Source organism: Manduca sexta, chromosome 16 (assembly GCF_014839805.1).
Source record: "Manduca sexta isolate Smith_Timp_Sample1 chromosome 16, JHU_Msex_v1.0, whole genome shotgun sequence".
In the NCBI taxonomy this organism is placed as follows: Eukaryota; Metazoa; Arthropoda; class Insecta; order Lepidoptera; family Sphingidae; genus Manduca; species Manduca sexta.
The window spans coordinates 11,995,606-12,010,424 of NC_051130.1; the positions used below are offsets into that span (position 1 = coordinate 11,995,606).

A 14,819-nucleotide genomic window follows, 5' to 3' on the forward strand; every position below is an offset into this window, starting at 1 on the left:
CTGGTTTAGTTTTTACGATCAGCCTATCTTTTGGGGTACGGAAAGAATTATTGGGGAAACGGAATGGAAAGTATTTTTGGGGTTATATACCTAAAAAGCATCAACAGCGTCACCACGTCCACGTGAAATATTTTCCTAAGAAAAAAACCCCGCAATGTACTTTCCTGGGAAAGAACCAGGGACCTTCCGACGGTCTCAAACTATTTCCATACCAAATATCGCAGTAATCTGTTCAAGAGTTCAGCTTTAAAGGCGTTACAGACAGACAGAGTTACTTTAAATATAAATATCGACATTGGACATCATCAGTGATCTTTCTTATAAACTTGTTTTAGCGTTAAGAGGTGGTTAAGAATTGCTTAAATAGCTGTCAAAAACATCACCGGTTTCCTGGTTCAAACCTTATTAAGAGGCAAGATGGCGGGTTTTGACTTACAGCTGATCGAATAAATTTGTGTTGTAACTAAGTATAGCTTTGCGAAATTTTTATAAGTAAGACTGCATATGTGAGTTAACATCGAAACGTTAAGACGATCACTCCAAAATTCGTATTCATATCTCTACTTAAGACTAGTTGGTGACGTTTACCATCAAATGAACATCAATCATTAGTCGGGAACGATTAAAAATACGCGTCATACAAAAACAGTTCCAACCGCATCCGTCACAAGATCCACATTGGTTAAAAAATGTATAAAACATGAGCCGTCTCGGCGGAACCGGGTCGCGCGTGTTTACTCCCGGCCGAGGACTGCGTAACGTTTAACGCTTGCGTTGGCATGTTATTTGTCGACTCAGTTATCTGTAGTGCGTGTTTGATTTACAGATTTTTACACTTTATTATCGCGATGTTCTTGTATATTTTTACGACAAATTCCTGCATTCGCGGATTGATAATTATTATTAACAATGATCATTAGTCTTGAATACTATAGAGTACAGAGCCACGATAAGCAACTGTCCTATAATACTCATTGCTATAAATAATATTTGCGAATCCAAAAATATTTATTTCGGTGTGGGAATCGAATTCACTACCTTGCATTACATATCCAAATCCCGCACTGCGCTTTGGAAGGAAAAAATATATATGTAATAAATACGTACGATAAGGCGACCATAAAAATTAATTATAATTCAATGAAACTAATTTGCCAATTCTGAACTTAGCTACCCTAGTTCGTGGTCAAACAATTCGAGTCTACCAGCCCGCCAGAGTAAGTGTGCATGTAGCTTTAGCTAAGACGCGGAAGTACGCGGCGATCGATCCGGGTGAACGGCCGGGAGGGTAGAGGGGGGGGGGGGGACGCTGCGCAAGGACGCTCGCACCCCTTACCTCACTGTTACATTGCACTTCGGACGTAAGTGTTACGAGAAATTCGCAAGTGCTTTCTCGCCTTTTATCTATTTTTTTATTTTGGATACTAGTGAGTAATGGTCTAACATTTAAACTGATGTTTCACAGCTGTTGAATGTTCTCACCTAGATTCCCTCCAATTAACCCAATTTAATTGCCCAAAAGCTCAAATAAAAGAGCTCGTTTCGGCTATTGCTCTTAGACCAAAACAGGTATCTCAATTAGATCTTTAGTTATAAAGAGAGAAAGATATTATTAAAACATAATAAAATTATAGGTAAAAATCGCATTTCCGTACAAGTTTGGAAGGATAAAATTTATGTGACTTCCAATGCTTTGTGATACAATTTATGGACAAATTGCTTTCATAAAAAAAAAAGTAAATCAGTTTGATTAACGACCGGATAGACTCGATAGATTGATTTTGCAAATAATCTTTATTTAATAATCATAAAATTTTATTACATAGCCCTATTTGTATTAACCTCTGCATATTAAGAGTTATTTTTTAAAGAATATTACGAGATTATACAGCCTCCATACCGGTTACTGCAACTTACTGCCGTTTTCAAAATACGATCTCAAATTCTTCGATTCCGATCATAAACAAAAAAAAAACATTCCATGTTAAAATAATGATCTACGCTTAGAAAGTGGAAACAAAACACGACAAACTCCGTGTCGTTTAGTTGGATTTGGTTGAGAGCTTGACACCTGGGGCCTTATTCTCTACCCCGCACGTTATTTTGACAGTGTGTAACAAGCACGCAACACAACGCATCATGTTTAGGACTATAGAAATTTGGCTTACAGAATACCATACCACGCACATTTCTCGAAGATAACATGACACGGCCGCGTTACGCGTTTACACTATCATACAGAATAAGGGCTCTGATTGGTTTCTCGATCAATCACAAACATCGAAATTAAACGTCATCGACTTACGAGTCGCGTTTCTTGGAACATTTTAAGAGTATTGGTCCATTTTCGCGATGAATATAACGATCCAAATCGTTTATTGAAAGAAGCGGTATGTCGGGACTACGTTTGGGTTTAGTTTTATGTCCCTGAGTAGTACTGTGTAGTAATCTGTGGGAAGACTAAACTGTATGACCCGTACTGGAGTTACAACGGAATTATGGAGGGAAGTTAACATGAATTGCCCACTTCCCTTCATAGCAACGCAGGAAACTAAATAAACTAAAGAGGCAATTAACCTTAATTATAATAATGTTTATAATCAGGAAACGCAAATGTAAAACTTTACGGTAAGTATTGGTTTAAACGCCCTTGCAAGCCAGCTGGTACATACTCTGAATAATAAAACAAATAAGGTTTAATTTGGCATGAAAAATAAAGTTTAGTATTAAATTTAAGCAATATGACGCCGTAGAGTCGTCCAGAAATCAGCATTGCGTTTGCGACTAAACAATTATTATACGAGTATATGTAGCAATCTTACTAAATTTTTTTAATGATTTAAAATTAGGCTTTATAATATTCCACATAAGAAAGCTGTGTCCAACATAGGATGAGGGAGGGGTGGTGGGTAGGTTCCGCTAAATCTTACTATTTAATTAATAGTATTTATACATGCTAATGTTTATTAAAATGTTTGATTGTTTGTTAGAAGTAAACACCCATATCCGCTGAACGGGTTTGGATGAAATTTGGCGCACAGACAGGCCATGTCCTGGACTAAAACCTATTACTTTTTTCGTGATAATTTGCGCCCCTAGAATTTTTTTAAAATTATATTATAATAAGGTTGCATTGGTGTGGGACTATGGATCGCTAGTGATAAGGGATTTTTGTTGAAGATTTTCACGCGTGTGAATGCCTATTTATTCTATTTTTCCGGTATTTTGAATTTTAGATTATATGAGGTACTTTTTTTTTTTTTTTTTACGTAGGTAAATCGTCAGTTGACTATCTCCCGCCTTGGGATGGGCGGGAGAGCGTGTCAGACTTTTACTGACTAAGAACCTACGGTGTTCCCATCCTTTGCCTATGTGCCTAGGTCCAAGATCCGGTGGTATTGAGACCTAGGCAGGCACCGGCCCTAAAGGGCCCCGCAAATTATGCTGACACTATATGAGGTACTTTCAGTGCTTTAGACGAGTCTAAAGAGAAAATAACTATAACACTTGTTTAGATTTTTGTAATTTGTGTTTTCTTGTCTGCTCTAAAACGAGGTTGCGCGCGTTAAAACTTCTATATTTTTAAAGATATTTAACATCACAATTTTTTTGTCTTATCGTTTACATTTCTCTCGCTGTAAGCGTACATGCAGTAAATAGTGAAAAGACAAAGAACGTCATAACACGACCCCGTGGCACTGTTAATCACTTGCATTGTTCTTCGGGTCGGAACTCGGAACGTGTGCCGGCGTTATGGCCCAAATATATCCAGCTATAAATTCTTATTTGTAATCATCGCTATATGTAGATGAATTTGTATAAAGGGGAGATGCAGTGGTGAAGAGTGACTTTTTCAAAAGGTAACACGAAGCAAAAAATAATTGCCTTAGGTGACATTTCGCTGTCAATTTCACAGAAGACAAAAACTAAGACTAACATAAATAAACCTAAAAGGGAAGCCGGTAGAAATCAGGCTGTATGGACGCTTTGCCACTACTAAGATGTTCGACAATTTTAATTTTCGCGTGATAAAAATATAGGTAATGGAAACTTAAGTTAAGAGGTCTTTTACGTATATTCAGAACGATCGCCATATTTCATATATCCTAGTCGTTTTTACATTAGGTACTTATTTACGTGACTTGTCAATTCATTATTGAAATTGAGCCCGGGCAGTGACCTGTACGTAGACTACTGATTCTGATAATAAAAACACTAAATATTATTTGTTTTGTATCTCATTAAATTGAAGTGATAAGTCTGTCTATACCTCGCTTACGATTCACTGCATAGCTATAGAATAGACTTTACTATGAATGTATAGGTGGCCTCATTCCTACGAAGGTACAGATCTATCACCCAATGTTCTTGGATCTTCGCACTACCCGTGTAGTGAACCTTAACTTATTCCGTTTTTACCCTCGGGGCACAAAAGGCACAAGTCCACGCGTAAATAGTTACCAACCAAAAACATACATTCAAAAATATATTCTAGTTTTGTTTTTGGAATAACAAGGACTCCAATCTCAGCGCCATGGCTTCTTAGATAAATCAAAATGTTCCTGTTAGTTACCTTGTAGGTATAATTATATTCTATAAAACAAAAATTTTCGCCGCCTTTGTCTCTGTGATCAAGATAAACTCAAAAATTACCGAACTGATTTCGATGTAATTAGGTATGGAGATAGTTTGAGATCCTGGGTAGGACATACGCTACGTTCTATTCCGCAACAACTCTATCATGCGAGGTAAGCTGCGACCAAATCTAGTAACACATAATCAAGTGTTTATGCTACAAATACATACTATATCCCATCAGTTCGCATGCAAAGCGCATCAAATTGTGTCGCAACTAGCAATCGAATCAAATGTCATTATTGAAACATTACGCTTACGACTTACGACGCAATGGGCTTTGTACTCAGAATATTCTATGTGAACAGGTAAACAGAGGAAATGGACATTGGACTCGTACTAAAAATATATATTATATCTTTTGAAATTAGCTTTTGGTCTTGTGTATTTTTGATACTGTTATGTGATCATGTAAAATTCGTTTTTTGGGAAAATCAATGGCATGAGATCGTAAAAAAGCATAGGTAGGTAACTATTATAGGTATTTATACTAGATGGTGCATTACGATTAAATACAGGACCCACATGTTCGCTTGAAAGGTTAGAAATAAAAAAATTCAAATCAAACCGTACATTATTTTTATCAAACGATTCCAAAAGTTTGTTGACCTAAAATAGACCAATAAGTTTCAGTAAAGTTATCGCGGTTTGTTTGTCGTGTGTCTATATTTGAAAAGTTTGATTAAAAGATAAGAGTTTACAAATCCTGAATGTTACTTTGTCGCTCCCTTGTGTGATTTGTAATCTCATTCATGAAGTAATAAGCGTGTAGCCGAGGAGTTGCAGGTTCGTTTCTCGTTATTTTTCTCTATTTTATATAATTGTTGTAGGCAAGCGCTTTCGACTGCCTCGGTGGCGTGGTTATAATGCGTAATCGGTGCGAGTAAGTCTGCCGCCTCCGAGGTCCTGGGTTCGAATTCCAGGTCCGGCCAAAAATAATTGTGAGTGGGATTTTCCATCTTAAAAATTACTCGGTCGCATTTCGGATTCAGTAAGATTTCGGAAAGCACGTAAAGCCGTTGATCCTGCGCCTCATCTTTCTCTGGTCATGTCGGATTGCCGTCTCACCAGACTATGAACGTGAAGGAATAGAGAGTCCATTTGTGTATTGCGCACACACCTGTGCACTATTCCTGCGTACCTGGCTGATCTCCGTTGAGAATGACAGCCATGGCCAAAATTATTTGTTGATGATTAATTGTTGCAGAGTGCTTGTTTTTACGCTGTATGTAGCTTACGTAGACAGTTACGTTGTAGCTGTTTCAGTTGAAACATATAATACGAGTGAGCAAACTCGACAGAGGTATTATCACTGCCTGACAAAAATCGGTTCAGTTCGACAAAGTTCATATTTCTCTGGCAATATCAGTTTTAACTGGCTATGGTGCACACTGACTCTTACCGCCTTATGCATAGACGTTATTTATCTAAGGACGGAGCATTGATGTGATAACAAGTCTGTTTCTCAGTGCTCACGGCACGGCAGCCTTCGCAGTGCGTAAACATGGGGCCGTTTTGATTGGCTAATATTGAGATACAACTTGAATCTAGTTGGCTGTCAGATAAACAAAGCTGAGAAAAAACCTTATTATCACAGCAATGCTCCGTCCGTAGATAAATAACGTCTATGAATAAGGGGGTTATTCATTTTATATCGAATAATAGATGAATAAAATCTGTTGCGTAATGTTAGTTACAAATATACGTTTCCGCACTTCCATTACCAAATGGGACAAGGGTCAATACGTATTCAACGAGATCAACTTGCAGTTTTAAATGGTAAGGATCAAACGAGGGTACAAGATGGCGGACAACAAAGCTCCCTAGGATGTACGCCGAGTTTAGTTCACTCGATCACGACTATAGGGTTGTCACTAATTTAAACTATTTAATATTTTTTTTTTTGATAAGGCGAAGACTACCAGAGATCGGACAGCAAGTATAATGCAGACGTCCTGCTATCTTGGAAGCAAACTCTCTGGGCCTCCCCCAGATCCCCCCAATCTCCGACAACTTGTGTTAAAGAAACTCGGGATGCCCAAGATGATAACTATCAGTGCAACCCAAATATATGGTAGTCCTTATTTGATCAGGTACAATATATACTACGTGCCTACACATTGATGATAATCAACTCCATGTCTGCATATAAATGGTAATGTCATCAAAATGTAAATATATGGAATGGTCGCACCTCGATCAAGGTCCTGACACAGATAAAGTCTCATAATGTGCAACCATTACGTAGACTCCATTGATTGTTCAGTGACGAGTGGACGCTAAATTTGCATTGCTTCCTAATTAACGTGTTATTGAGCTATAAGATGATTAAATATTTTGACTACGGATATGAAAATGCGAATTATCGTTAAAAAATGCATCTGTTCTCTGTCTGAAGTACTGATAATTGAGCATGTTTTATAGCTTATTCAAGAAACGGACAATAGGAACCTATTAAATTATTTTCACCGCCCACAAACACCCCCATAAAAATAAAAGAACCGCGAACCCTAATGAATTAGATAGGGGAGGGGACGGCTCTTTCCTACGAAAATCCCATTCATCATACGATACAAACAAGCTGTCACTTTACTTTGTTTTTCTGTCACATCGCAATCGAACTTCGAATCGAGTCTTTCATGCGGGAAACAGAGGCCTTATTCTCTACGACAGCGTAAACCAGTAACACAGCCATGTTACGTTATTTTCGTGAAATTTGCGTGGAATGGTATTCTGTACGCCAATTTCTGTAATCTTAAACCCCACGCGGTGCGTTACGTGCTTGTTATGCACGTCAAAATAACTGACACTATTCGGAACTAAAATTCATGATTGATATTATGGTTATCCTTTAGTCTCATCTCATTATTTGATAATACCGCTTGATAATAAGCTCGCAGAATAATATGTGAGCTGGTTATATGCCTCTGTGTATGTGGTACCCCCTTTGCAATGTATTTGTTATAGTAAAATTGAGATTACAAAACCAACAAAAGGTGTTCCGATTTGTTAACAGTGACAACCCTACTACAAAGAGCGCAACAATAGCTGTAAAACAAACTAGATTGGATTGGCAGCCCTGCACGGGAGCTAAGATAAGACAGACAAGCCGTGACATTTCCGACGGAATGCAACCGACGGGCGCGACGCGATCCCGTTACGTAACCGCGGGGATTCGATAAAGTGACGACTGACGGACGTCACACGTCAATGAGCATGGCTAGCTGAAATTGTTGGCAACATCTGTCCATCTCTTCAGATATCGTCAACTTTTGACATAATAATATAATGTGAAAAATATAAACAATTTTAGAATTTGCTTTGTAATTATAAAATAGTGAATTTATTATTTAACTTTATAATCTGCTTTCCCATAGTAACATTATGGAACCCCTCAGTTATGAAGACTTGAAAACATCATGTTAAATAACTTAACATCATGGTTCTATTGCAGTGGAGTAACAGCAGGTAATCATCTCTACCACAGTGCAGAAGAAAGTAAATATGGTATTCTAATAAATAACTGATGTTGAACTAATTAAGCAAAGGATGTTCATATTAACTTTTAACCTTTGGTTCTTTGACTATGAAGTCAAGTGATAATGAGGAAACCAATGAACAAACAAATCATGTTTCCGATAAAATTATTTAACAATAGTAATGTTCCAAAACCTTGGGTCTAATGCTATATAATACTTGGGGTTGGTAACTTGCTTGTATATGTGATAATATTGTACATTTTTCTTTGAAAAAATTAATTTGAGCCCTGTGACACCAGTCAAATATCTAGGATTGGGACTATGTTAGAAATAGATTATGAGTATTAATTTTGTTTTGTTTTCTTGATAAAAAAATGTTTAGGTTGATAGCAATAACATTTGCCATAAATTAAAAAGAGCAGTAATATATTGTTTTTAATAGTTTAATGGTGTTTTAAGGTATTTGTACAACAATTTTAAATGATTATTTATATTTAATTTTACTTTGTTTGCTTAAATTTATAACTTACAGGTAGTAAAGAGCATGGAATTATACCAATAAAGTATTTTATTTTATACATTTCGTTTCGTTGAAAAATACATTTAAAGGTATTATTTCAAAGACAGCAAACAGGGTGAAAGTAAAATTTTACAAAGTATGATAACAAGGAGATATATTGGTTTTAATGATTGCATATCCGTATTTTATTAAGTTTGTGGATTAGAGAACTTCAGTAAAACTGGTTTACTTATATTTGATTATTTAGGAGTATCTATAATATAAGAAAATATATTGTAATCACTTTAAATTTTAAGTGTTTGCAACAACTGTTCTGATCAATAGAGTAAAGAGCATCACAGGTATAGTTCCTACTAGTATATAGAATAAATTATACTTTTCCTGTGGCTTAGTTTTTGTTTCCGACTTTCTTGATTTTGTTTAGGTACCTCTGTTACCTGTATCTTTACTAGTTTCAGCTAAATTTTGTAGATATTGAATAGGGCATGTCTTAATTATATACATAATGAAAAACCTAATGACACACATAATAAACCAGAGCTCACATTACTTATAAAAAGAATATTGCCTATAATAAAAATATTCATTTCAGTGAATGGATTGAACCTATGACCTATGGTTCAAAGTGACTACTCCATGAATGATGAAAGCTGTAAAATTAATGGAGTTAGGAAGTTCAATAATGACCTCTTTGTAGCACATTATAAACATACAGCCATGTATATCAACAAAGCGTAAGTGGCTCCGCCCGGCGTGGCGCGTGATTCAACCGAACACCAATATTGACTTAACAGCGGCCATCTTGTGTGCTCCTTGACCGCTGTCAAATGACTGTCATCAAGACATTTTACAAGTCAACCGGATTTCAATAACAAAAACAAACAACAAGAAAAGAATCTCTCCGGATGCAGTAATAACAAAGATCAACTTGGTTAATGAGAAAACCTGGCGATAATGTCCCGCTTATCGATCGGGGTTACGCGGGGGGAGCGTTACGTAGCAAATCGACATTCTAAAAATAACTCGAGCACGTGCCTCTTTCACTCATTTCAGCTGATGCATCTCGTATTATGCGATATTTAGGTTCACATGTCAAATTGTCATTAAAATGCAACGCGTGTCATTGGTATATACCGGGCTATAGACCAAAAACACACCGTACGGTCACTTAATGATAAGCAATGTGGCGGCTTGGCGCCATTTTTATTTCACGAGATCGCGCACTACGGTGACGTAACAGACCTAAATTCTTTACCAAAGGACTTGTGCAAGCTCATAATGGGGGCACATATTATTTTTATCGTAATTTTGTCCTAAAAACAGCATTGTTTTCGTATAAATGTCACCTTGACGTATTATGTCAATTTGACAAGAATGGCGGAAACGTGGCGTCGTTTTGATTTGGACCGGCTCACCTCCTGGGGATGTTGACTGCTGCCTGTTCGCTACGCGGGCGTCTCGAATGATCTCTCGTGTGAGTTCTCTCACGTCGCGTCTCTGTTGGAAAGCCATAATATCGGTCCGGTCGCGGTGTTCTTGAGTGAGACCGGCCGTGGGAGGTAACATAGTTGCTCACTCAATCCATGCGAACACTTTATTTCGTCACCAGGCCACTAATTTACATTTATCAAGTCCACTCTGTATCAAAAATTAACATATAATACAACCAGTGAAGATGAAAACAAAAATAATTCACTCCAACTACGCACAGCAAACCGAACCGAGCGCAACTGTCGAACGGGGGACGGCGGGAAGCTACAGCGCCGCCGCGCGACTATCCTACTCTAATGCGCTTGTAATCATCGTGCCCTCTTGCTCACACGGTAACGCTTCGATGACAGATGCTTGTATTTTAATGTCAAAACAAAGCGTGGGTTGTTTCAACGTCAGACAGACTCAAACAGTCAACCGTTGTAGCGCTAGTGCCATCTCTAGGATTTCGCCAGAACTATAACAAAAATGGGTACACAATATTATTTAGTACTTTTTGTTTCACAACTCAATGCGACAAGGTGAAGCAAAGAGAATTATAATATTATATTATAATAATGGAAAAAATTAAGCTCGTCATGAGTAACGACTTCTTCGGATATTAGCAAATGCGCAATCACAGAATAAATCACCAAAGTGCTTTTCGATAACATTGCCCGATGTTTTTCATTATAAAACTTTCCACTGTTCTAATGGCAGCTTACTTAGTTATGCAAGCGATTGGGTATTGGTTCTATTTTCATGTGTGTCTTCAGTTCATAAAATGCGCGTTGCCAGACATTGAAATTTGTACCTACTTATCTGGTTGATGATGTCCCCCATACTGCCGTGCTAAGCTCAAAAGCGGTATCTAAAAAAAATCAAAATCTTGATTTTTATGTCGTCAGATAGCTTAAAGAAATTCCCATCCAATGAACTTACCTAAATAATGGTATCTTGTATAGAACTTGTTAAAAAAAACCTTAAAAGAGTTTTTCTATCTCAGTTTTACTTACAAAACTATAAGTAAAACCATATTTATAAAACTTCGATTATCTCGAAATAAGGTTGCCCTGACATACCGCTTTTGTAGTTAGTACGGCAGCATAGGCCATAACCAGTAACCAGATTTGATGATATGTATGGCCAAACGACAAAATGTAGAAAATTCTGTTTTGCCTCTGTGATGTAGTTCTATTACGATACGACTGCAGTGCTGAGGTCGCGAGGTTGATCCCCGGGTCGGGCAATGTGATATTTGGTTTATTCTGCATCATCCTGGAATCTAGAATTTGTGTCCAATAATGTGATAGGGGAACAGAATACACGCGGCGGAAAGTGCGTGCACTTCTTATATTATTACTTTTCTGTCTACCCCTTCGATGAAAAAAGCTGTCGGGCTAGGTGCAATCGCTTTGTCGTTTCCTGCAGCCAAGTAACAATGTACAAGATCTGTTATTAGAGGTGGCCTTTCAGGGAAGCGAACCGGGTAACCGCCCGGGGCCTCACGTGGTGCCTTGCAGAACCCAAATTTTATGATCTTATTGACGAAACTTTTAAAAGCGGGAACCTTTTTTTTTCTCCGCCCGGGGCCTTGCATTATTTAGCGCCGCCACTGTCTGTTATTATATTCTTATTGAACTACACGGCAAATAATAAGGGCTTGAAACATATTTAAAATCTTCAGGAGGCGAGCGAGGTGCCTAGGATACTACACGGAAGATTGTATTTCATTTTAGTGGGGTTGCTAGTTGCTACTTTAGGCGGACGTGTCACTTACTATCAAGCCTGTTTCGTGCTTGTCTGGTCATTCCGTTGTGTAAAAAATTAAATAGCGAGGTCAATACAAATGTAAATGTACCTATAAGTATGTATTGTAGTACTACTACCTCGCTGAGGTCTCCAGTTGGAAGCTCGAGCCTGGCAAAAGTGATAGTTATTGGGTTTTTCTATTCAATATCAGCCCAGCGTCTGTATTATGTCCCTAATATGGAGATAGGCTCTCCTACATGTAACACACATGACCAAAAGGGGGTGCAAGAGTTGCGTTTCTGCCTGCCGCCTCAAGAAGAAATAGGTGTGAATGTGTGTGTCACTTTCATCTCCATGTTTTCGTTTTAAGATGTTCGTAATAATATTTGTTATTATTGTCGCTATAGTAGGTTTCAAAATATTTTATTTAAAATTTAATCACACAACATATTAAATAAAATAATAGAGAATTAATTTTAGTTTTCTTTACACGAGTCGCTTCTAAGCATTCTTTGGAAACAATTAATTTAGAAACTGAAAACATCATGTTTACCTAGCTCTGAAATCTTAATTTCCTCAAATCTGAAATGGAAATGTTGGCGAAAAATGTGGAAAAAAATCAAAACAAAAGCGTATAATTGAATGGACGGATTTATTTCAGTGTCGTATAACAAATTATCATAACAGATATTGAACGATTTTAAGTCATTGTAATTACAAATAAATTATTGTGTAGGCGCATGCATTGATTCCATCACCTTCTTGTAAACAGTTTCGGGAGCCTTCTTCGAAAATTGGAAGTCCATGTGTGTAAAGTGCTTCTCTGGTACCTTGTGGACGGTCTTCACATTGGGCAAAGCCTTCGCCAACCTTTCAACGTCCTTGGGATGGGCGAGCCAGTCCTCTTCGCTAAAGTACAGAGACACGGGAGTCTGGACTTTCTGCAAATCGTATTTGGGAGGCTCGGGAGTGCCGTAAACTTGTTTGTTCATTTCTGTTCCATAGTCGTATTTCCTGAACTCGTGGGAAGCGACGCCCTGACCGTAGTGCTTTATCACCCTCGTAGATGTTCCGGCGGGCAGGTGGGCCATGATGACATGGATCATCTCAGGGTCAGCATCCTCCATATCAACGCCAGACATAACATAGTTCAAGTTGGAGCAGATGTTGTCGCAGCCGACTGTGTTCTTGCACATGGCGCCTCCGGTGGTGTGTACCAGCTCCTTGCTCGGGGTAAAAGCACCGTTTCCGAACTGTTCGTGGAGACGCTCGTAGAAGCTGCTGGTCGGGGCGATCATACGTACGAGCGGGCTGCGAGTGTTGGTCATGTACGCCATGGGCGCCAAAGCATGCATGGTGATAATCTTGTCGTTGTACTCGGGTTTTTCAGATGCCAGAGCGAAGAACGTAGTGGTGCCTTGGGCGTGGCCGATGTAGTGCAGCTTCTCTTGGCCAGAAGTCTGGAGAGCATGGTCGATCATGGCTGGTAAGTCATGGAGGGCGATTTCATCGTTGCTGAACTTCCAAAAGTCGTTAAGGGCTGGATACTTGCTTACGTGGTGACGGGAATACTTGTTGCCACGGGCGTTGCCTAGCCATACATCGTAGCCTTCGTCGGCGAGCAGGTAGGCGAGAGATTTTCCAGGACCCTGCAGCAGGAAGTCGTCAGCACTTCCAAGGAGACCGTGCATCAACATCACGACCGGCTTCTTCACAACATCGTGAGCCTGTACCTTAGGCGGGATGCGGAACAGGGTGAGGTGGTATCCATCATCGGTCTTCACGATGTGCTCTTCGACGGGGTACTTGTGCTTCTGCAGCAATTGTGTGGCGTTCAGGTGGGCGTCCTCGTGGTCGTTCTTAATCGCGGATGTGAGAGCCTCGTGAAACTTGGCCTTATGTTCTTCAGGAATGCTCTTCATAATTTGCTCGGCGTCGCCGAAAATTTTCTCGATATCTTCCTCCTTTTGCACGACGGATTTGGGACCAATGGCGATGGTTAAACCTTTCCAAACTATGGGGTCGCCGTAGACGGGCACCATATCACCATCCTTCTTCACGAATGTGAAATGCTTCCAGTACTTGGAGTCATGGTGTGACTTGGTGTGTTCTTGGGAATTCCTCTCTTTAGTTTCTTCAGATTCGTGCGAGTTTGAATGCGATGAGGAGCTTGAGTGATGGCGATGGTTGTCCTTGTGTTGGTGGTTTTGTTTCTCGTGGTGATGGTTGTGTTCCGGGTTCTGGTATTCGTCGAACGTCTGTTGGTATTGCTGGTAGATGGGCACCTGCTGCGGGATGTAGTCCAGGGGCTGCACGATGAGGCCGTCGGTGGTGGGTGTTCGTCTGAAGATACTGCCAGAGGCTCCGGCGAGGGCCAGGCACAGAAACAAACCCACTGTCTTCATGTTGAAGATGCTCAAGTTGGTTTGTGTAAGGTTGTTGATTACAGGCCTTTTTATATAATTATTTTTGTAAATTCAGCAACTAAAGCGAGCTAGACGATGGGGCTAAATGCAAGCTCAGCGGCGCCTACTTATTGTTATTTATTTGTATAGACATCTAGAATGAGAATAGTATAAACTCATTTTACAGCGTTTTCTGCGTATACTTCAAAATTAAGCGGATCTGTATTTTTATAACAGATTTTTTTGGATATTGTTCACATTCGTAAATCAATATTTCTGTTCGGTACTTATTCGTGTTTTTTTTTTTTATTCGAGTTACATTTTTTTATTTTTGTATAATTTTGAGATATATGTGTATTAGAAAATAGGTGATTGGCGATGAAGGATAATGTTTTATTCTGTGCCCCTTGCAAGAACGAAGTCCTAGATAGCCAAAGCTGTCGCCCCGTTTGCTATCTCATGGGTTGTTACTGCTTAGAAGCAAAATGTCTATTACTTCATATCTGAGTAAATACTGTTATTCAATTTCAATTTTAAGACCTATTGTATGAAATGTCA

At 38.9% G+C, this 14,819-nt stretch overlaps 2 protein-coding genes across 2 annotated transcripts in view; both read right to left on the reverse strand.

The window, feature by feature from the left end:
- The window catches only part of LOC115451803, a 22,441-nt gene extending 12,043 nt beyond the window's left edge, over nucleotides 1–10,398 (reverse strand). The window contains 1 exon segment of the mRNA XM_037439312.1: nucleotides 10,050–10,398. Coding sequence (XP_037295209.1) covers nucleotides 10,050–10,200 — 151 coding nt within the window. The 5' untranslated portion in view covers nucleotides 10,201–10,398.
- Nucleotides 10,399–12,489: 2,091 nt separating this feature from the next.
- Nucleotides 12,490–14,302, reverse strand: LOC115451798 (lipase 3). The gene has a single exon (XM_030180172.2). The coding sequence runs from the start codon at nucleotides 14,259–14,261 to the stop codon at nucleotides 12,582–12,584; it is 1,680 nt and encodes a 559-aa protein (XP_030036032.2). The 5' UTR covers nucleotides 14,262–14,302; the 3' UTR covers nucleotides 12,490–12,581.
- Between the last annotated feature and the right edge of the window lie 517 nt (nucleotides 14,303–14,819).

Coding starts and splice junctions, on each gene's coding strand:
- LOC115451798 (XM_030180172.2), bottom strand. CDS start 14,261: ATGAAGACAGTGGGTTTGTTTCTGTGCCTGGCCCTCGCCGGAGCCTCT.